The 24,579-nt window shown below is 35.2% G+C and overlaps 1 protein-coding gene across 2 annotated transcripts; it reads right to left on the bottom strand.

Moving 5' to 3' along the window:
- Window positions 1-532: 532 nt before the first annotated feature.
- Window positions 533-23,983, bottom strand: LOC132303292 (uncharacterized). 2 transcript variants are annotated; one of them, XM_059800508.1, is made up of 13 exons: window positions 23,563-23,983; window positions 22,220-22,285; window positions 21,890-21,951; window positions 15,404-15,625; window positions 6,529-6,671; window positions 5,399-5,594; window positions 5,120-5,276; window positions 4,849-5,052; window positions 4,631-4,720; window positions 4,415-4,519; window positions 1,143-1,469; window positions 993-1,051; window positions 533-913 (listed from the first exon to the last, which is right to left on the bottom strand). In XM_059800508.1, the coding sequence occupies exons 9-13, from the start codon at window positions 4,676-4,678 to the stop codon at window positions 874-876; spliced, it is 579 nt and encodes a 192-aa protein (XP_059656491.1). In that variant the 5' UTR covers window positions 4,679-4,720; window positions 4,849-5,052; window positions 5,120-5,276; window positions 5,399-5,594; window positions 6,529-6,671; window positions 15,404-15,625; window positions 21,890-21,951; window positions 22,220-22,285; window positions 23,563-23,983; the 3' UTR covers window positions 533-873. The 2 variants fall into 2 exon arrangements, with proteins under 2 accessions (XP_059656491.1, XP_059656490.1); XM_059800507.1 differs by lacking the exons at window positions 15,404-15,625; window positions 21,890-21,951; window positions 22,220-22,285; window positions 23,563-23,983 and adding an exon at window positions 6,966-7,874 and having other exon boundaries at window positions 533-1,051.
- Window positions 23,984-24,579: the final 596 nt, after the last annotated feature.

The following is a 24,579-nucleotide window of genomic DNA, read 5'->3' as shown; positions in this document are numbered from 1 at the left end:
GAACCATCATACGGATCCAAAAACAATCACCAAAAGAACTCCAAGATAAACCACGTATCAAATCAAGGTACCGAACAAAAGTGATGTGGCAGTATATGAATAGTGACTAGAACCCATCCACAACGTACTTGTGTGGTAGCAATGTCAGAGCTTAGTGCCTACCCACACTCACATTACTAGCTAGGTAATGCAAGGTAGCACTACAACAATTATGCTTTTCACCAACGTTCAAAAACGCCAGTGAAAGTCTAAAAAACGATGGTAATTCAATTACCAGTATTTTCCCAGCGTTCATAAAAGACCGCTGGTGATTCCAGAGTCGGTAGGCCTTTACCGGCGCTTTTTAAAGAAGGATCTTTACCAGCACTTGGTTAAGAAGCACTGGTATAGGGTCGTTTACCAGCACTTAGAAGTGCCGATAAAGGGCCGTTTTAGTTTATTTTTATTTTTATTTATATTTTTTATTTCCCCTTTATTGCTATTTTTGTAAAAGTATCTTTACCAAATTAAAACTACTAAATGTCATCCAATATAACACAAGTTGACAATATAAAAATACCATCGAAATTGTTTTTACATAATACAACAAGAAGTTAACCTGCTGCCAATATGAAAAATACCATCCAAATTGTTTTACATATTACAACCACAAGTTAACCTGCTGCCAATATGGAAAATACCATCCAAATTGTCTACTAATACAATCACAAGTTATCCCGCCAATATGAAAATACCATCCAAATTGTCTAGATAAAGCTATTAAATATCAACCAAAAAGAATTAAGAATTTTTGACAAATGTAGTAGAAGTTTTTCAAGAACCCATCCAAGGCGAAAGAAATTCAGAGAGCACAGCCACGACCCCATCTTCAGCTTAAACTTCAACAGCTCTTGCCCATTTGATTTGAATTACCCTACATTTTTTTTATAAATTCATTAAGCGCACATTATAATAAATGAAAATTTAACATATAAGAAATTAAAGTCCATAACCTTAACTGAATTGGCATGACTAGAGGGGATACTCTAAGAGGATTTAAAGAATCACAAACCTTCAAAATAAGTAAACGTATATTCAATAAAGAGTAAAACGAATAATAAATATACATGTCCACTACAATTTTGTTGTTGCATCTGCATTACCATAGCCACTTGTTTTTGCAAATTTTCCAATTTGTCGTCATAGTCGACTCGTAAATTTTCCAACTTGTCGTCATAGTCGGATTGCATTTTTGAAATGGTGTCCTGCAACTCTACACGTGCAGCACGTGCCTCCTCATCAAATTTTTTAGCATTATTAATCAGTTCAGCTTTACTAGGAGAGGGCCCCCAAACATCGCTTAGTGTAGGCCCCAAGCCAAGCATCCGCACACAACCAGTTCTCTCTTGTCCTCTCACAATGGAGTACAAATCATCGGAACTGCCAATAGACGAGTCAGAGTAACTTTTTTGAAGATCTTTTATGCTTTCCTGCAAAAATAAAAAATAAAATAAAAAAACACAACTTATTTTAAACAGAATTTTCTTCACAAATATTGAAGGGTTAGATATTGGAGTTACAGAGCAGATTCTATGTATGCTTGTAAGAATACCCTGTAATCCATTATTGGACACATGTCACAATTAAATTCAATTGTTGGTGCTTCCGGAAGTACATTGATAATGGTTGTAAATAAATTATTGGAGTGGTTGATGGTTAGGCCTGATGAAAATAAATGGAAGACCATTATGTTGTCCACACACTCCATTAGAGCTCGCACAATGACTTTGAACGACTCTTCCAAACATCCTTCGGAAATACAGCTTTGTCATTTCGCTGTTGTAAAGCTGACATGATTTTCAGGTGTCATATAATTAATTAAAGAAATAAAATAATAAAAAAAAACCTTGAAAGGCTTCGATGTAATCTTAAGGGCCAATTTGGTATAATAGAAATGAAAGGAAAAGAAACTAATGATAATAAAGGGAGATGAGAAATTGTATTTGGTATAAAATATTCAAAGGAAAATGAAGGATTTAGAGGGATGCAATAAAACATGAACACCAACTTTTGTTATCTCTTAAAAATGGGAAGATATGAAATTAAAGAAATGCAAGTATTTTTATTAATTTTTTGTTAATATCAAATTTGCCTTTATTTTTATAAAAAACAAAATTCATAAAAATGGTATAGTTGTAAAATTTATTAAAATAATTTATTTTCGTTTCTTTTTCCAGCATGATAACTATCATTTCTTCTTTTTCATTAATTAAACAAACACAATAAGTAGCAAATATAATTAGTAGTAAACATTATCTCTCCTTTTATTTTTTTCTTTTCCACCTTACCAAACATGGCCTAAATGAAAGTGTTACAAGAGACCTTGGTAGACTTGGTATAAAGTGAAAATTATGTCAAATTTTTAACTCTTGAACTCAAGTCAAGGTTAAGATTCCGAGACTAATAATGAGAATAAAGAAAGAAAAAAAAAGTTGTGTCAAATTTTTACAAATTGACTGATATTAATTAAACAATTGTTATTTCATTACAATGTTAATGTATATCACCGCACCAAATATTAGTTGCTATAATGCAAATTTTTTTTTTTGTGAGACCACAAGAACACACACTACTCAGGCATATAGTAATGTGTCTGTAACTTTGTATACATATATTTATATATTACGGAGTATATAGATAGATAGATATAGAGTGAGAGAGAGGGGGGGTCATTTTCCAGCTTGATGCCAGCATTAGGGACGAGGAGACAGCTAAAGGGACCTCTAGTTTTACAAAGGATACAGCAAGTCCATAAAACTAGGTTGTAACAAAAATCATTTGATAATTTGTAACAAAAATGGCCCTTTCCAAAAAGAAAAATAATCTTCAATGATATATATATTTTTATCAATATTGTTTCAAGAATCAGCCCATTGCATATTCTTCAATATGATGGCAGAAAACAATATAATCTACACAAGTTATTTAAAACACACATACACACACAGTGTTTCGGGATGAGGCAAGTAGGACATGTACCAAATTTTAGAATATCTTGACATTATGCAATTAATCAATGACCTTCACATTTTCTAAAGTCTACTTTGGATTAATTTCCTAAACTACACGTACACATTCGATAACTTTTACGACTGCTCTACCTTCTAGTGTGTGACATTTTAAGTGTCTACGTTGGATTAATTTCCTAAACTACACACATTCGATAACTTTTACGACTGCTCTACCTTCTAGAGTCTGACATTTTAACTCTACGCTGGGTTATCTGTTCCTCCAAATGATGTTCACTTTCAACAAACGAGAATCTATAGTCAAATTTTTGTCAGTTGAATTCAAAATTATCATATATCCATATATGTTCTGCATTGATAAGGGATGTTTTGTCCAACTACTAAACAGGTGTATTTTGAGTGGTTGTTTTTTCTATTGCTTAAACAACTTAGTATATCATTTATTGGTCAAGCAACTAACATTAACGAGATGGTAGATCAAACACGAATAGAACATGTTTGAGTGGATTTAGATTTGACTTGATTAGTCATTTTTAGGTTTAAAACCATTTTATTTTGATTTTTATTTATTTTTTCTCGCAATAAACTCACACATTCAGCCTATATCTCTACAAAAACTTGAAGGCAGACTTTTTATTTTAAATATGAAGTACAATTGAACTGCAGTCCTTGATAGTAATATTTTTTTTATTATTTTTTTTAATGAATCACAAAAATAAAAAAATACATTCGGATTTAGTCAACTTTAAATAGATTTCAAGCCATTGGAATTGCATCTTCAACAAAACAAGTTTACTTTTTTTTTTTTCTATGGACTTGCTATCTTCAACAGTAAATTAGTAAATTTTTGTTACAAATATATGTCATTGAGCTAATGACAGTATTGGCAATAATCTTCAGCTAAAGGGTCATTTTTGTTTAAATTTACTTTTATAACTTTTAAGTGAAATTAAAGTACTTTTCTTGTTTTTTTCTTCTTCTAAAGTTCAAGCAAATACATACACTCAAATTTGATAATTCTTTAGCTAAACAAATTAGATGTGAATTATGGTTGATTTAAATAGAATACAATATGTTGATAGGCCTATTATATTTATATGACCTACGACTATGCATGCACAATGCAAATCAACACAAACAACAAATAGCAAATACTTCTCCTCCACAACACAAATCAATCAACAACAAGCCTCCACATACAATGATCCCATACTCCCATGCTTTTCAACAAATGCAAGAAAGTAAATTGCCTCCACACGGGCCGATGATAAACAATGAAATAAAATGCCTCCACACGGCCGATGATTTACACTAAGCAAGAGGAGTTAGAAACGCAAAGAGTTTAAAAACTGGTCACTTCAAGGCACGTGATCCACTTTTTGAAAAATGGAAGCATAAAAACTTACAATCATCTTTGAAGCAGCAGCATCAGTAGCTTTGCCATCTTTGTTTATATGTGTACGAATGAATAAATCTGTACGAGAAAGCTGAATACCTTTTTTTTCCTCAATCTATAAAAAGAAACATAAGACATTGTGATATATATTATTTACCACTAACATTTATAATCATTCAACGACATAAGAATTGAAATAATTTATATTGCCAAAACTTCAACTAACCTCAGCAGAAACACGTGCAAAGCTTTTTGTCCCGGTAGTATGAAGCATTGTTTGTTTCCCACGACATTCTTCGTTTTTTTCACTCACCTTCTACAAAAAGTGAGAAAAAGTAAACATTCTTTGAGTAAAGAACATTCCACCTAAAATAATGACGGAAAGCAGGTAAACTATAAATTCAACTCATTCACTTTAAACAAAATGGGTAGATGGAGGATTACCTACGCCATAGGCGTACCCCAATACCTAACCAAGAATTCTCAATGCTCCTTCTCAACATCAGGTGGTAGGTTTGCCAATCTTTTTGCATCTGTATCCCGAACCGAGTAGTATTCACTTCTTAGTTCACACTTGTACCCCCTCTATTTTGTTCAGATAGAGGATAATGTCCATTGTTTTGAAATGATTCCCACATCATACTTTCCCTGAAAATGTGATAATTGTTGCATGAGAATCCACTTTTCCCATCAAAATTATTTTAATGGGTTTTACCTTTACAATGGTCCACATATCCTCTTTAAGCCGTTTAGGCATCTCCCACCAAGTTCTGTAGCACAAAGGAGCTAATCTACTACTCCGGACAATTGTTCCCAAATAATTACCATATGTACCACTTCCATTTCCGATCGGCAGTCCATATTTATTGACCCTAAACAAAAATTAATAATTGTAGATGTTTAGTACAAAAATAAAAATAGAAATCCTTTTTTCTCCTTCATATTGAATATAGTCTAGTTATGTAAACTATATAAGATCTCTATATATATGTACCTTAATGGTATTAAGGTTGTAGCGTTTACGACATTCTTGCATCGTGTAGGGCCCCGTCTCTTCTTCACCAGTGGTTGCGATGATTTAGTATTATCAGTTTCATTCAAAGATTTTGAAGTTCAAGCTTCGGTATGTTCTTCACTCACTTTTTTAACTTCACTAACCCGTTTCATTGTGAGATTATTACTTATCCTTTCTGGAGAAGCAAACAAAAAAGTGTGAATTCATTTAAGAGAATGCAATCAAATTCTTAATATATGATATTTTGCAGAGTTTTCAATGATATTTATATTTTATTTTTTTGTAAAAGAAAATTTCAGTAAAATATCTCAAAATAGGAGAAATAAAGAGAAAACAATAAAATATAGAAAGAAAGAAAAGGATATAACAAATCAAACTACATACCTCTTCCAATCACAATATAACTCCTCCTAAACATAACTAAAACTATCAGACCTTCTACTTGAAACTCTCTGAAACTAAAACCGAAACTCTCTGAAACTAAAATCTACAGTAATATCTCAATCACTACCTAGAGAACTCCAAAAAATAAGGGCTGATAATAATAAATTTCATACTGCTCAAAGAAGACCAATAAGCAACTCCAAATCCAAAAAATTTAGACCAACGATAACCTCTTGCAGAAAACCCTTTCATATCATAAACTAGATTAAAAATGTTATGCATCCAGTGTTTTACCAAGTGAAATCAATGATTTTTTCCTGTACTACTAATAGTAATTAAAAAAAGCTTATATCCCAATAATTGGAACCTCTCATGCAGGCAAGCATTCATTCAGTTATAGATCGAAGCCATGGCCCAAATTGCAAGAATAAAGGCACTTTGAAACAAGTACCAAAAAAAAAAAAAAAGCACAATTACTCAGGTTATAGCAGAGCCCATGTACAAAAAATAAACAAGTACCAAGAGGAACTCAACTTACAAATACTCGATCCATTTCTTGCCCATGACTATTTTTTTAAATACCATAATTGATTTCCAGGAAAAACTTTTCATACAAAAGACTTTATATGTATTTCCATGAAATCGAACCATAATAATTTTTAATATATACATATAGAGAATGAAGGGGCAGAAAATTCTCCAACCATCACAAGCAAAAAAGTTACCTGAGAGTTATGGAGATCGAGCAAAGGCGAGACGGCTTGAAGAGAAACCTAGGGCTTCAACTTTGTAATCTCAGATGAAATAGCCAAAGAGAGACGGGTTAGCCTCGCAGCTGAGAAACGGCCTGATCAATCAAGGTCTTCAGCTGAGAAATGGAAATAATCTTGAACAATCAGATTGTTTACTACTGAGATGAAAATTTTATAAACCCTAATTAGATGAACCACAATAAAATTCAATTGTTTGAGAATCCAACAGATTGAATTTTGTAAAACTAAAACAGACCCATCCTCGTGTAAAACTAAAACAGACCCATCATTCTATGGGGTCTGCTGAATCAAAAACAAGCACGACTAACCCTAGAATTGCGAAAAATGAATGATCAGTGAGAAATAAAACAACAAAACCACAAAGAAATTAAAATAAAATAGAGAGGTACCTGAGAGAGGCTTAAGCGAGAACGTTTCGGGAGGAAAATCTAGTGAGTCAGATCTCGAAATGACATAAATTAACAGCTCTTGGAGATCGAGTAGCTGGTTAGAGATCAAGACAGAGGAGAGACAGCCTAAAGAGAAACCTAGGGCTTCAACTTTGTAATCTCAGATGAGACAATGCCGAAAGAGAGCCCACCTGGAAAAAACTGGTGGTCTACCAGTGTTGATCTACGGCTTATGGAAGTGATGATAGTTGGTATAGTAAGTCAGATCTGAGAGGAAGAACTGTTCATAAAGTTCGGTCGACGTTAATCAGCCATGACTGAGATATGTACTAGAGATTAAAATGAACAAGAGTTTGCATAGAGGCTCATAAGAACATTTTTGTAGGGACACCAAGTGAACTGGTGCATCAGCCGTACGGTGGAAATCTGGGTAGTAAAGACGGTTATACTGTAAACATCAATCAAGGGCTTCAGCTGAGAAATGGAGATCGAGTAGTGAGAGATCAAGACAGAGTAGAGGAGTCTTGCAGCTGAGATGGAGATCAAGCAGTGAGAGATCGAGATAGAGCGGGTTAGCAAACATCAATCAATGGCTTCAGCTGAGAAATGGAGATCGAGCCGTGAGAGATCGAGACAGAGTACAGGAGTCTTGCAGCTGAGATGGAGATCGAGCAGTGAGAGAACGAGATAGAGCAGAGAGGAGACGGATGAACACACAGCTAGGTTAGGGCACAGGGTAGATGGATGAAAAGGGAAATTGGTAAAGTAAATTTATTAGCACCAATTTTTCCCGCAATTAAAAAATACACAAAATTTCGCACTTACCAGCGTTCATTTAGTCAACGCTGGTTAAAGTACTTATATACCAGCGGTTTTTTACAAAACGCTGGTGAAAGGCATAACAGTAGTAGTATAGCTTCAACGACAACTAGCACTCGCCCACAACACACAACTTTGTACGGTAGCATGACAGGACAAGGCACTAATTCATAACATGCCCCTGCTAGGTCTACCCGTAAAGTCTCTCGATACAAATGACATCAATGTCGAAAACAATCATTGCCCAAAGCAATGCGGGAACCAGACATTGGTGAGAGTTGGGATATGGTCCAAAGACGTCCTACAAAACTATTTTGGCCAATCCCATAACTCTGACAACAATGTCATAGGCACCATCATGCTTAAGGCCTCAAATCCTCAATACAAACAAAATCATCAACTTCTACATTTCCAAACACCACTATCAACAACACCGGCCATGAATCCAAAGTCTGACAAGTCTGTGCCCTCAAACCAATGGATCAGACTTCCCAAAATCAGAAAACATCAGCACCTCCAAAACCGCAACAAACCTCACTACAAGACATCACCTTGAAAGTCCCACATACTTCCCAAAATCAAAAAACATCAGCACCTCCAAAACTGCAACACACCTCACTACAAGACATCACCTTCAAAGTCCAAAATATCATCCTGAAACAGATCCACTACAAGACCACACACCGTAATCAAAACACCGGATCAAAATCCCTATCATGGATAACTAAATCCTCAAAACACAAGTCCACCACATGGCTCACACATTACAATCCCGACAACTAAGGTCACAAAACGAATCTCTCAAAACCATGTTTGGCATCACCAAGCTAAATCAAAATTCCTCAAGGTACACACCTATTCCTATCAATCCATATCGTCATTCCATAAACAACTACTGGAATCGCGATTTCCTTAAAACCACGCCTAGTCACAACTAGAACGAGAAAACTCTACAAACAAGTCATGTCCAAAAGCGATCATTCGAAACACTTCCTAAGAGTCAACCACTCCCAAGACTCCAAAACTCGAAACAAGTCTCCAAAACACATTCTCAAAGGGGCATCGAGCTCACCTAACAAATCAAACAAATCCTTAATTATATGGACATAAGTCCCCATAAAACGATCTCACATCAAACTACTCACACTGACTACAACAAAATCACCGACAACCACGGCTAAAACTTCCCAAGGGAAAACACGAAAAGGGAACTACCAGTCCTAACAAGGACAACACCACAACTTCGTCTCTAAAACGAAAGATGACAAGGGCAAAGACTTCACCCCCTACATGGAAGTAAGCCGACTAAAATCAATCAAATCCTCACCAAGGACTCGAGACAACAACGGTGATCCTCGCGGATCAACCAATCCCAAAACCATGCACAATGCAATGAAGAGAAGAGACTCACTCCTTGTAAAGTCCCTAACACGAAGCAAGAAAAAAGGAGAAACCTTATTCTCCCACAAGTGTCGATAAGACAAACACGAAAGAAAGGAGCATTCTTCCCACCTTAGGGAAGTGGACAGCTCATGATAAAACAAAATGTGGTAACTCCTGCACAAGGAAGTCCACAATACTAACAATGCAAAAGCCTACATACACACTACGGCAACCAAAGGGAACACCTAGCCCGTGCTATCCCAAAATGAACCAAAAGGAACTTCGTGAAAATAATTACTCGTAAAACTACACATGGAAGTCACGCATGTAACAAGGGAATGCAAATACCAATTAAATACATCTACCCACATACGTAAAATCATAACATATGCAACACGTCTCCACGTAAGCACAAAATCATGTCACTAAAGCTTAGTAACAACATGGCATCTCTAAGTACATAAACAAAACATACTAATGCAATACAACAAGAAGGCAAATGTGGACACACCTCTACCTACTCATGCATCACGATATCACAATTCATACTACTAGCATGGTAGTAAATGAAACTGCAAAAAATGATGCCACAAATGAACCCTAAGGACATCGTGTCCTAAAGTGTCTAAGTAAAATAATGATCAGTCCAGGCTACGATCCATCTCCAAGGATCACAATTCATCGACATGTCTCAAAACAAAGGTGAGCCCTTACCATAATGGTAAGACTCAAACAATCTGTCTCCAAATCTCAAGGTGACACTAACAATGCAATGCTCTCACTACCCGAAACATTAATCAATTGACGCAATCCCAAAAGCGTCTTCACGCAAGGAGGACTCAAATGAAATGCCATACCATTAAACAACCAAGTCAATCACTATGACTAACCCCAAACAACCATCATTTACTATTACAACACCGGACGCTCAAAACGAAACCCAAGAGATCCTACGCTTCTAACAACCTCAAAACTCATATCATCGTCAGTCAAAAGGACTACGCCTATCCGAACAAAAGCCTACACTGATTCCATCCGAACTGTGCTTCTAGCTAGCCAGTACGATAGCATTATAATGCCATACACCCGCCCACAAACGTACCCGTCCACGAAAATTGCAATCTCAAATGAATCATCCCAAACAAACAAGGAGCCTAAGAGGTCCACAACCCCTTCATGGCTCAAAACCAACAAGAGCCTAAACAAAAGGTGTCCCTCCACCTAATCCCAAGCCAACGCTAGGTCAACAGCAACCTATACTACCACGAAACCAAGCTGACAATCACCAAAGTGCAAATAACCAGACACATCAATCTTCGCACCAAGTGCCTAACTCATCATACAACTCATCCTCAACTCATGCATCCTATGACCAATCCCGTGTCATACCAAATATGCAGCAATAATTATGTATATACAAATCCAATTTAGCATACATCATATGTCATGCTCAATACTTTAGAATCGAAAGGTACTCGACAAATAACATACACACTTAACACATAAGCACGTAAACATGTTATCATACCAAACATGTTATCAAGAAACATATAAACACATAGAACATGTCAGCACAAACATGATATGCATCCAAAACCCGTCGTCCTAAGGTTTTCGAACCCGAACACTCTGATACCACCTGTGACGGCCCTGGTTTTACAAGCCAATGCGTCCTGTGATGACCCGAAGGTTGATCCGATAACAAATCTCGAATGCGGAAACAAAAACATAAACAAGGCCTCTAAGGATATACATCATCCTTAAAATGGCAAAGTGACCTTCCATGAAGTCACGGAACTCAATGAGAATGAAAACGGATGCTAGGGTTGAAAATAGACCAAGTATGGCCCCAAGGGCAAAATGATCTTTTCACCCAGAAAACAAAGTCTCTAGAGATGCACGTCATCCCTAAGACGCCAACGTAACTTCCCACGAAGCTACGGAACTCAAAAGATAACAAGATGCAGAAGCGACGTTCTAAAAACGAACAAATGCAAACCTAGGGGTAAAATGGTCCTTTCAAAACAAAAGTGGGTGCTACTGAGCACACCATTGGATAGACAACGAAAAATTAACGAAATTAGACTCAAGAATAGCCTGATTCGGAGTCCGGACGAAGAAGTTATGGTCAAACGAAAACTGAGCATCAAGGATGCCAAGAAGGGCACCATGGGCGCCACGGCGCACGCGCGCGGCAACACCCTGACAAGCAGTCCCAAAATGCACCAGATTTTCGAGGTTCAAAAGGGATTTTGGCTTAAATGACATTTTTTGGAAAAAAGTTGTGAAGTGACCCCCCAAAAAAAATCATATTTTTTACGTGACCATGTCAAGAGAAATTCTTATTTTTCAAGTGAAATACCCAAAATGCCCTTTAGACCAGATTTGCAAAAAAATGAAAATGAAAGCTGCTCCAAGTGTTCATTTCATCAAGAAAGGTGTTGTATGCAATTGTGAACATGCACGCAAACGTAAAACGTGTTTTTAGGCGCGTGACAATGACCTACGGCCTCAAAATACCCCCAATGCAAAATATGGCATGCTAAACCTCAAAGTTTTCAAATTATTTTCAAATAAAACTTAGAACCAAATGTGAATACTTGCAAACGAAAAGTACTTGGCGGTTGGCCTCATTACATACTCATCAATTAAGTCTTAAAAGGTGCACTTAAGTGCACATTACATATTTCAAATGAAAGATATAAGTTTTGGCTTATAAAACCAAAATAAAGCAAAACACACAAGTGCATGTATACAAATACGCCAAAGTACTCCAAGCTACCAAACAAGCTTAGGGATGTTGTGCATCCCAAAATAAGGTTTCATTACTTGAAAACATACTAAATAATTAGGGTGAGTAAACAAGTTACTCGTAGGAAATGAACATGCGTATAACCTAAAGTTTTAATAGTTTTGCAACTTGATATAAATCAATCTATGTGGTTCATGCCACCTAACATCTATGTTCAAAATGAGTCTATAGAATCATTCCTAGGCTATTTTAGAACAATTTAACATAAACCATAATATTTATGCAATTTAACAACATTGGAACATCCAATACAACGCGACAAGTTATATATTCTCAAAGTTATCAACTAGAAATCTAAAATGCGAAATCGGCCAAATGATACAATTTAACAACATTGGAACATCCAATACAACGCGACAAGTTATAAATTCTCAAGGCTATCAACTTAAAATTTAAAATGCGAAATCAACCAAATGTGGACATACTTGGACATCACGTCGGATCAAACCGAACAATAGTAGCTATTTTGAGTTACTAGCCAGCCGGGAACTACTTTAATGCGCACGTGTAGGGAGAATTTTTATCTCCCACATTAGAGTCGTACTCTAACCTTAGTCATAGTTATTAAAAGCCCAAGGCGCTAGAGGTCCTTTGCAGCCTAGGCACGAGGCGCATGGCGAGGCACGCGCCTGAGTGAAGTGAGGCGCACAATTGAAAATTTAAACTACCATAATAACATTCATATCTCATAAGTCATATCAATATTCTAAAAATTAATATCAAATATAAAAAAGTAAATCCATCAACTATACAAGCATCCAACAACCATAAAACAGAGCACAAATTTGTTTTCTTGAAAGGCAAAGCAAAATGTGTTTTTTGAATGGCAAAACAAAGGCACAAAAGGAAATAAATTTGTTAACAAAAAAAAAAAAAATTGTTAAGAAAAAAAAAAAAAAAAAAAAAAACCCGAGAAAAAAAAAAAAAGTTAAAGAGATGAGAGAACTAGATGAAGAGACAAAGATAAGAAGAGAGGAGAGATCTAGAGGAGAAGAGAGGAGAGAACGAAAAGAAAGAACTGATGTGGCTTCGTCGTTCATCTCTGCAATTAAGGGTTCGTCTTCGTCTCAAAATCTCATTCTATCGTTGTTCGGTTAACACTACTCTTGGGCTTTCTTATTTTTTTATTCTTTTGAACAAAAGTTCCTTATATCGTATGATTGAGCTTTCTTTTTTGTTTATTAAGTTGCCAAAAGTACCATTTTTGGCTTAAGAAATAGAACAATCGTATTTTTTTAAACAAATATTAGTGAGGCGCGCCTAGGCGCACCTCACAAACAAGACGAGGCGCAATCGAAGAGCGCCTAGTAAACATCAGTGAGCCTGGGATGACAACAGGCGCTAAACCTGAGCCTCGAGCCTAGGCGCGCCTTTACCAACACTAACCTTAGTCACAACAACGACATCATAAGTATCCAAAGTTAACAAGTTATGCAACAATGTTTATATCCATATATATATACAATGCAATAAGCTAACTACCATGCACAACCAAATTTTGGAAACACACAATAAATGCCTTAAGTCCTAAACTACAATGGCATGTAAGATGTCGAATCTTCAATGTGCGATTCATTACGCTTAGCAACTATAGCATAAACAACTTCGAATCTTCAATGTGCAATTCGTTACACTTAACCACAATATTATCAATGCTTATAATTCATTCTCATGAATACACATCAAATCCAAATTCATGGTTTAAACATCAATATGCTCTCAATTATACAACAAGTCCAAGCCTATGATTTAGGCATAAAAACAACTCCAAATAAATGATTAAATCAATGGAATAATTAAATCATTAATTAAAATCTCTAGATTTCAAAACTCATCAAAATGACTTCAAATTCATATATGTTAAATATTAAGTCAAGGCCTAATTTAACATGTCTTAAATTAATTTCATACAAGATACAACTATGTAAATTGAATTTCATGCAAAATATAATTATATTCAATTCTAGAATTTATATAAAGACATGCATACAAGTTATATAAACCCCAAGAACACATAAAACACTAAGAGTATAAACATGAAAACATCCCCTTCCTAAATTTGAGATGAACTTCAAATGATGCCAAAACGAAACCTCTCCGAATGCGACAAAACTTCGGGATTATAACAGGGACAACAAGGGGAACAACAAGTCCTCTTACGGCAACACTCAAATCCAAACCTGAGCTAAATTCCTAAACTCAAAAATGGCCAAAACCGAATTCTAAAAGGGCGGAAATGAAGGTCTCGTCAAGGCCAATGATAAAGCCTTCAACGGCTAAGGAAGAATCTAAGAAAAAGGAGGCCAAAAGGAGAAAAGAAGGGAGAAGGAAGAAGAAAAGGGAGGGGCGGCATCCATGGGGGAGAGAAGAAAAATTTTGATTTTTTCTTCTCTCCTCCCCTTTTTATAGATTTCCAAAAATATCCCCCGAACGAGCCCCGCGCATCCCCGAAAAGTGTACAGCGTCGGAACGCGCTCAAACGGAATAAGACCGTGAACGAAAAAGGACCGATATAAAAAAATAATGAACAATGGAAGAAACAGCGTCGAAAACCTAGTCCCGAGTAGAAAGATATGCCCCGAGCAAGTTCGGTAACAACCGGGGTCAAAAACCCTAAAACTGGGAAAAAAGTCCAGAATGAATTTCTATTAGTACGCGACTCGACGAAATGCAAAAATGAATCTCGTACGAGGATCCAAACTCAAAACGGGACACTTGGCATTAACTTTCATTAATTGCACAAAGGCCCCTCCATAAAAGGATAACTGCACGAATGACCTAAAATGAAAATATTTTTCAAAAGATACTTTCTTAAAAACCCCTGAAGCAAAATATCTTCAAAAGATATTTACGAAAAACACCCCAAGAAAAGAAAATGTTTTCGAAAAAACTATGCATCCATACCCTATGGAGAAAAGGAAGCAACTAGCATGCTTTTCTACAAAAGTAAAGATACGTATTTCATAGAAATCAAATGGAATGCATGCACACGAAGTCGAAAATCAAATCCGAACTCAAAATTGAACTCAAAAACCCTACCTCGGGTCTCAAAAACCCTAAGGTTATGCAAATAAAAAATAATAAAAATACCGGAAAAAGGAAAGAAGGAGAAATGGCTGGGTCATTACAATCATTCTCAATGTGATTTTCCTAAAACAATTATAAATATATGGATATAACATTAATGCTAAATATAAAGAGAAATATACTTTTTATTATTATTAAAAAAGATTATTATTAAAAAAGGCCCCTTCATATAAAGGAAGGGTTACCTAAACTCCAAGCACCAACGACAGTAACAAAAGTCAGTGAGAAGTCAGAAGTGACAATAGAGGACTCACGATCAATTTCAATAGAAGTAAAAACCTAGAGCCAAAGCTAACATTGTAAAGGTTAACGAAGCAGAACCAAATCCAAAACTGACCATGAGAATTATTGTAGCAGCTGCCACCAAGACAAACATCATTTTCAGATTTGCAAGCTTGTTGAACACCTACTCCAGCTTTGCCTCACTATGCATCACACAAAGATGACGGACCAGAACCTTTTTAGAAAAGTTTTGGCTGGGAGTACAAAAAAGCGGGCAAAGGATCAACCCATCCGTTAAGAGAACACCCTTCATGATCACCATCACTCTCTTGCTTACCTGTGTAAAGCATATATGGTCAATCAGCAATATATTTTTCAAAACCTACCTCTAAGCAGACAGACGCATCATAAGGAAATGAAAAAGACATGCTAAATGCTAAAATGAAAATAAATTACTTCTAATCACTAAACAGTCATGAGGTGTACAGGAGAGAATTGGTAAATTTTAAATTTGAATTCCATTAACAAGCTCAACATTATTTAAATGGTTAATTCCAAAATTGAGTAAAAGTACTTTGTTTAATGCCAAAAGGAAAAGCCATCAAAAGGCTACAAGTGGAATGGTTATGTGAGCAATGTTGTGCAATGTTTGTTAACATTCTCAAAGTCGTTCACAAATTAACTAATTACTGATTCACCCAATATAATTTTACATAACTAAGTCCAAGTTCACCCAATTTAAAGAATAAGTCCATGATGAAATTTCCAAGAAATGGTACATATAAAGAGCTCTCAACAAGCAATTTATTCGAGATCTGATGAAAATTATTAAAAAGTTGATTCCAAGAGGAAAAGCATCAGGTTTAACTAACTTTTTTTTTTTCTTCATTTCCTCCCCCAATATAACAGGGCAATATACAAATTTGAAACTATCATCTCTCGACAAAATCAAACCACATACATTAATCTAATTATGCCCAATACAAATATTTCACTGCTAAATTTCAATATATATCTCATTCAACACACAAACATATAAATAAATATAAATAGTTTAATATATATGTGTATATATCGAACCAAGGGAATATGCAGAGCCTAGATCTATAATGTACCATTTTAAATTATTGAATCTATTAGCAAGTACAACTTCCGAAACATTCGCATCCATTAATTTGTAATTTTATTCTTTCTGGTTATCAATCACTTATCACACACTAGTATACTAACGGAGAGGTAGAAATTTAATATTATATAAGGAAAGAGAATGAAAAAAAGAGATTAATAATGGATATGCTACCATATTTGATTTTGTTGAGAAAATTGTCACTTTCGAGCACCTTTCCTGAATATCGGGGACTTTAAGTCGCTTTGTAATAAAGACGGAATGAGCAGAGTGTAGGGTGTAGTAGCTACCTGCCTTTTTTCATTTCGTGGGGAAGAAGGTCGTGTCCAAATCCACGTCAGCCTTGTCCCAAAAGATAAGCATTATTAAATTATGTAGTCAACTAGTCATTTGTCTTCCTATAATGCCATTGTATTTAATCGTCGTATTTAATACTCCTTTATGTAACAAAATGATAGTGAACCTAAATTTAAAAAAATAATTAAAATGAAAATAAATTCTAAGCTGGTGCAAGTGGCATGTCGTTGCCCCACCTCATCTCAATCGCAAATTGACGACGAGGAACTACTCTACATTCACTCCTACGAACTTGAGTCTCTTGACAATCCATAAGTAGTCTCTTACTCCCACTGGATTGTAGATTACTATCCTCTTTGGCAATCGGATGAGAAACTAATTCCACACCTTCGCTAAAAGGAGAGAAGTGATCTTCTGAGTCTGCCATCTCAAAGAGTTCAAAGGTCGTTTTAGCTTCACATATGCTTGGGAACTCATCCTTAATAAATGTGACATCAGACAACTCAACTGTAGTCATCCCATTATTAGGTTGTTCACCATACATCACATAGCCTTTTGAGCTTTCAGAATATCGAATGAAAATATTCTTATACGCTCTTGGACCCATCTTTCCATACTGATGAGAAGTATTGTGAACATAACCTGCTGACCCCAATGGACGAATATGTCCTAATTCTGGCTTTCGATGATGCCAAAGTTCATAAGGGGTCAAGGAACTGACTTAGGAGGCACACGGTTAACAATGTAGGCAGCAATCAATATAGCATCCCCCCAAAAACTAATAGGGAGATTAACTTGCGCCATCATTGATCTAACCATGTCTAATAGTGTACGATTCCTTCGCTCGGCAACTCCATTTTGTTGCGGCATAATTGGAATTATTAATTGCCTGCGTATCCCTTTTTCTTCACACAGTTCATTGAACTGATCTCATAGATACTTGCGTGCACGGTCAGTGAGAAGAACCTTTATTCTTCGTTCTATTTGATTCTCAACCTCTGCTGGATATCGTTTTAAGGACCCAAGTGCCTCAGATCAGTGCCTCAGTAGATAGACATAGCCATAACACGTATAGTCATCTATAAAAGTGAGAAAATAAGAGGCGTCATTTCGTGCCTTCACATATACTAGTCCGCAAATATCCGAATGGATTAATTTTAGAGGAGATGTAGCTCACGTAGCCTTACCGAAAGGCTTGCAACAGCTCTTTCCAGCCAACCAAGGTTCACATCGGGGCAAGTTAACCATAGTGAATGACCCAAATAAGCCTTCTCTAACTAATTTGGTAAGCCTCTCCTTCCTAATATGACCAAGTCTTGCATGCCATTTCTCAGAATCATGATTAACATTATTGCATGTCAAAAATACAAATGAAGAAGTGGGATCGTACAAATCTAACTGATATAGATTATTTATGAGATAACTATGTCCATAAGTATCACCATCCAAGAACATGTCCAATTGTTTATCACTTATTTGGAAAGAAAACCCATGTTTAACTAGTGCTAGAATTGAGACTAAATTATATCGGACATTAGGTGCAAAAAGCACATCATGCAATAGTAGTGTACATCCTGAGCGTAGTCTGAGTTGATAAGTACCAACTCCAAGAACCGCCTCACTAGTACCATTTCTCATGAAAATGCTTTGACTACTTATTGGTATTCAATGGAAATCCACAAAACCAACTCGCTCATGCGTCACATGTTTAGTTGCTCCTATATTCACATATGAGATGAATGAGCAACAAGTATATGTGAGCAAACTAAAGTAAAAAGAGAGTTTTGTTTAGTAAATACCCTCTTCGGCTCAATGAACTCACTGGCGAAGTGTCCCAGTTTCTGATAATTGAAGCACATCACTTTAGACTTGTCTTTCTTTACACGCTTACCCACCCCTTTTCCGTTTGTTGACAGCGCTAGCACCTATGCCAGCATTTGGTGCCAAGTTTCTTGCTACACCCTGCCTTTTCTGACTGCCTCCACATCTTTTACGATTAGGCACACATTCCATATCTTGGCCTCTCTGGGCGACAAGTGCAGTAGTGCGAATCGCCCCTTGGCGCTCCACTTCCAGTTCCAAATGATGCGAAATATCAGAAAAAGTTTTGATATTTTCATTATGAGTTAATATTTGCTTCATTTGGTTCCAGGAATATGGCAAGGAGCAGATAACATCCAGAATTTGTGGCTCATCGGTAAGATCATTTCCAGCAGACTTGAGATCCCTGATAATTGCTGACACCACCCTTAGGTGTTCAGTCATAGTGTGCTTGGAATCCATCTTATAGCTTTCAAACATAAGGGTTACGGCACGTAGCCTCATAGCAGGGTTCCTCCAAAAGCAAATTTCAGTTGCTTCCACATCTTTAGGGCCGTAGGGAAATTCTCAAATTCCCCAATAAGATCATTATGCATGCTTCTTAGCTTAGTAAAGTGCACGCATCGATCTTTCTTAACCCAATTTTGATAGGATTTCATATCCCGACGGTGTTGGTCAGTAATGCCCCCCCTTAGATGGGGTCATGTTAGTGGTCAATGTCTCTAAGGCATCTTGTTCATTTAGCAAGTATTGAATTTTTCTATAGCATGTCATAGATGCTACAATCCAGTTTTTCTCCCCTGGTGAGGTCAGCAATTACATTCTTTGAGGCCATCTACATTGTGGAAAGTGACATTTAGGCTTTTAGCATACATTCCTTTATATTATTTTGCTTCCAAAAATCTAATTAAAAATATATTCCGCTTTGACATAACGAGATCAAAAATTTCGCCATGCTCATAATCATCTCCCAATTATGTAAAACAAAATATATTTTCAATTAATTTTCAGCTAATAATTTCTGAATTAAAACTTATTTAATCCATCTACAAAATAAATAATCTTTCATCCATGTGGTCTCCCACTAGAGCCCTATTGGCATTCTAGTACTTTCGTGCAAAAACAATTCTAAATATATGAGTATGGTGCGCAATTACATCCCCTTACATGGCTTCAATAATAAAATATTTCACTTGTATCAAATTACATCTCAAAGAAGCCTATTACATTTATTCTCTAACAAATAAATGAGGATGTTGCACCATATCCCCATGTATCGAAAATTGAATCTTGTTACAACACTACAACTTAAACACGTGTACTAGAATATCAATATAAAAATCCCTTCAATCTACAATTATTACATTCATCCACAATATCATAAATCATGAAATATGGTCTTAAATTGTTAGAATTCTCCATACTCACCCCAGTGGGAGTAGGAAATGGGTCTCACATACAAAATGGAGCAATAATCATTATTAAAACAATATTCAATAATGAAAACAAAACATACCTTGATGAGCAACGTGCAGCATACCTAGTTATAAACATGTATATAACTCAAAAAGAAATTTAAAAAAAAAAAAATAGTAAATTGAATCATATAATCAATTTTAAAATTTTTATAATTTTAAAATATGCATATTTCTTTCTACAAAAATAAGAGATAATAAATCAAAAAATAATCACAACTTGACCAAACAGATATTACCGCTCAAGGATCATCACTGTCCCAAAAACAGACCCTCCCAGTCCGTCACGCATCCCTAGGTGCAAGAATAAACTTCTATAATTTAATTTCCTAATTCTTTCACAAAGAAATAATTAAAAATAAAAAAAAAAAAAAAATTATGGTTGCTGAAAAATTTTCAAAAAAATACAGCAAACTGGAAAATTAAATTTTAAGAAGACTGGAAAAAACGGAACTGAAAACGGACTCCAGAAGGTCCGACATGCGCCCCAAGATGCGATTGGGTGTGGGGCAGGTGCTGGAATAGTCTTGCCCACTCGCCTATATGTGTAGTAGGAGGCACGCGGATCCCACATTCCTAGTTCCTAGCATCCTATCTAAAATCTGATTCCACCATCGTGTTCGTCTCGTTTTTCTAATGTTCTGAGTCCGGTTTTGGGTTGATCCAAGTTTTCTAATATCTAGGGTGAACAACACTCTCTCACAGTGAGAGTGAAAAATAAAAACAGTTGTAATAACTTCATACATGGGGATAACTTCATACATTTAGATTATACACGGAGTACTGTGTACAAGTGGATTACTTCATACATGAAAGTTATATCATATAAATTTTCGTAACTTTCTCATAGGCATCCCAACGAAAAGGGGTATCATACCCATCAGAACTTGGTCATGTATATAGTATTTTTGTTTGTATACTTGCAAGGGCGGATCTAGGATTTCTCAATGGGGTGGACTAAATCAAAATATATCTAAGTCTAAGTACAAAAATACAAACATATATATATGTATATGTATGATGTCATATTATATTAGTAAAGTAAGTTACAAATATATAATATTAATTATTGTTTCTATCTGTAACTTTGAGTAGTGCTTCAGAGCTTTCCATTTCATTGTTGTACACTTCCTAGATCCGATGCATAAAACAAGCCAAAAGCTCACAACCCTATCATTGGTTCACAGTTATCATACACTTCTGTGCCCCCAACCATATATTTTTCTCTCTAAAAGTCCATATATATAGAAGTCTCCCATGCCAATATTAGTCAAGACACTCAGAGAGCTTATTTTGTCCTAAGTTGAGTAATTCTTATTGGTGGACTCTCTCTTCTTTGCTGTTTTAGTTTCAACATTTTAGAAGCTCTATCAATGCTCAAACTGATAAAGTTAAATTAAATTTGCATAGTCTTCTTTTTCTTTATCACGGATAAAATTAGGGTTTAGAGAGATAAAAAGAAGAGAGCCCAAGTAGATGAATCATATTACACACCATTATTTTAGAATTTCAGGAATTGAAAAATCGTGTATGAAGTGACCAAAGATTCTTGTAACTAAAAGAATTAGACACTGCTCAATAGTATGTCTTCAACTCTAAATTTCCTTCAATTCTAAGTGCTTTGACTTAATTTGAGTACATCAACATATTATCAACATCATTAGTCGTCATCACTAGAGTCAACGTTGACATCAACATCCTCATAACGTTGACATTAACATCCTCATCTAGAATTGTCATCTAGAATTAGCATAGATATACATTTGATTAAGATAAACAGAAAAGAGACTTCCTATCATAATTGGTCATTTTAAAACCAACATCACTGCTACAACGGTAAGGGGATTTATATAATTCAATTAGCTAGGCAAAAAAAACATACCTGTATTCTTTTTCCCCTACTCCACCCATTCCCAATCAACTCTCTTCTTTCAGAAAAGAGACCTATATTATTAGGACAAAAGAGGAAAAGTTTTAAAAGCATTAATAAACTTGTAAAACATATATTCTGAAATTGAAAACTAAACTTCAAAGTCTTTAATTCCCATTAATAAATTGTTCAAGCATCACATCATAACAATATTATATATATGTATGCAGAAACAAAAACAAAAACAAAAACAAAAAATCAGTATGTAAAACATGAATAAATAAACGTAACCAATAACTAAAAATGTCAATTAAAATTTTAGAAAAAGTAAGAGTTTATTACCTGATGACTGAGGAGGCATGTTTCTTGAACCTTATTCTTGCTAAATGTTAAGGCCCGATGCTAACCCTAAAAATAAGAAAACACTTAAGTTGTGAGGAAGAGGTTTCACAATCTCACTTATAACAATTAAAACACCACCATCTAAGTATTATCTGTATCATGTATCAACCCAACCCAACCCAACTATGCTTTCAGTCAAATTGTTGGACACCTATCCGTAGAAAGAGGTGTGATTACGGATAGGTGTGATTAGCACATATTACACTCAGCTCTTATGTTAAATTAATCCAATAACAAAGTACAATGCATCAGTTTAGGAATAATCTTCAAAATTAACAAATCAATATCCTGATATTCTGCATTCTAATAACAAAAGAAAATCAAAAACCAAATTTTGAAAGTAAAAATATGGCAAAAAGATTGAATATATCCTTCGTGCATTACATAGATTGTATTTCTTTGTGAAACAAAACATCCAGGATTTCTCAATGGGGTGGGCTAAATCAAAATATATCAACCAAAATCAACTGTTGTTTAATTCAATTTTAGTTAACTAACAAGGTTTCTTTGGACAAATGACTGATTAAGGCATAGAAAATCCTATATGGGTAATTAATAAGAAAAATTACCAATTTATTTCTGAACAATTCACCACTCAGTACCCTATCTCTTCTTTTGACCAATTTACTAATCCTACTTGAGAATCTACTAGTGGAAGCAGAGTGTGAGGTAGTTCATGGCAAGCCCCTTCCAACACTATGGAATTCACTCAAAAGCATGCTTTTTGTAAGTATTTTAATATTCAAGAAGTAACTTTAGAGCTTTATCCTATATTAAGTACTTTTGCTTGTCAAAGTTCCTGTTATGATTATTTTTTTTTTTTTAGTTCTGAAAAGATTTCCATCTTCAAAAAGCTTGGCATGTTGATAAAAAATGTTTCAGATTCAATCTCTGCAGATTGAATAATCTAATTCAGATTCTTTTCTTTTCTTTGCTTTTTTTTGTCTTTTTTCATGCCCAGATTCAAATTTTTTTCATGCCCAGATTCAAATTTTCTTGCGTAGACAACAACAACAACAACAACAAAAAAAAAAAAAAAAACTGAAATAGAAGTTATAGAAATAAAAAATATATATTTGTTTTGCAAAAATAAAATTTAGATTACGGTGATTACCTCAAAATGCAATGCAAATTTTGTTACTTAAAATTGTAAAAAATATATATTATTTAAAAAAGATCATAAAAAATATCACCAAATAGGATTTAATTTGCAAAACAAGAATTACAGACATTGATTAGTTGATTTAGAAAATAAAATAAAATAAAACAAAACCCATACATACAAGTTAGCAGTTGCAGAGAGAGAGGGGGGAAAGCTTGAGAGTTGAGAGACAGCGAGCCAGCGGCTGAAGAATGCGAACGGCGAACCGATCTGGAACAGCGCGCGATGGAAACTGAAAGATTTGGTTTTGATTTTTTGAACAATCTGAAATTATATGCCGATATGGGTTTTGAACTTTTGATTCTTGCAGACAGATAGATAAACTGAAATATATGGGTTTTGAACTTCGGATTATTGTAGATTGCAGTTGCACAGAGAGAAGGGGGGCGGGGGGGGAGTTCAGAGTCGAGAACGAGAATAGAGATGGAGGCGATTGGGGAGTCTGAAATGATTTGCCCTAAAATTATTTTGTCAGCCCTAAAATTATTTTGTTTTTTTTTTTTTGTGACGTATCATCCATGGGCCTATAAATTTTGAGGCCATTGCGTTTGTTGTCTTGGGTCAGGGCCGGTCCGGGCTTGTTTGGTTTGGGTTTTTATCTTAGTACGGTGGCTTAATTGACTTGGGTTTAATTTTGTAAACTAATTCTATTAATAAATTTTTTTTAGCTGAGTTAAAAACTTAAAATTAATATAATAAAAATATATATATATATTTTTTAGAGTGAGTTCAAACCCACAAAAAAGTCTACCCCTACATCCACTCTTATATACTCGTACATGTGTATGTATAGTATTTTTTAGTTCACAAACATTAGAACTCAGGTTTGACTATGAGACTTATGTACTCGTACGTGTGTATGTATAGTATTTTTTAGTTCACAAACATTCGAACTCAGGTTTGACTGTTAGAGTGGTCAAACGTTTATGTTTGTTCCTATCCATTCCCTCATATCACCTTGTATAGTGCCCATGTGTTTTATCCATCATACCTTTTTGTTTACAATTTTGTACGATATTCAAAATGTTTTGACTGGTTCCCGTCGCTTTTTCTCTAATTGGTCAACTTTGTCCTGTTCACAATTTTGTACGATATTCAAAATGTTTTGACTTGATCCCCTCGTATTTTCTCTTATTGT

The sequence above is a fragment of the Cornus florida genome, unplaced genomic scaffold, assembly GCF_030987335.1.
Source record: "Cornus florida cultivar Cherokee Brave unplaced genomic scaffold, ASM3098733v1 CherokeeBrave_3.0.0_Hap2_Chr04, whole genome shotgun sequence".
NCBI lineage: Eukaryota > Viridiplantae > Streptophyta > Magnoliopsida > Cornales > Cornaceae > Cornus > Cornus florida.
This window is presented reverse-complemented; position numbering and strand designations above follow the sequence as displayed.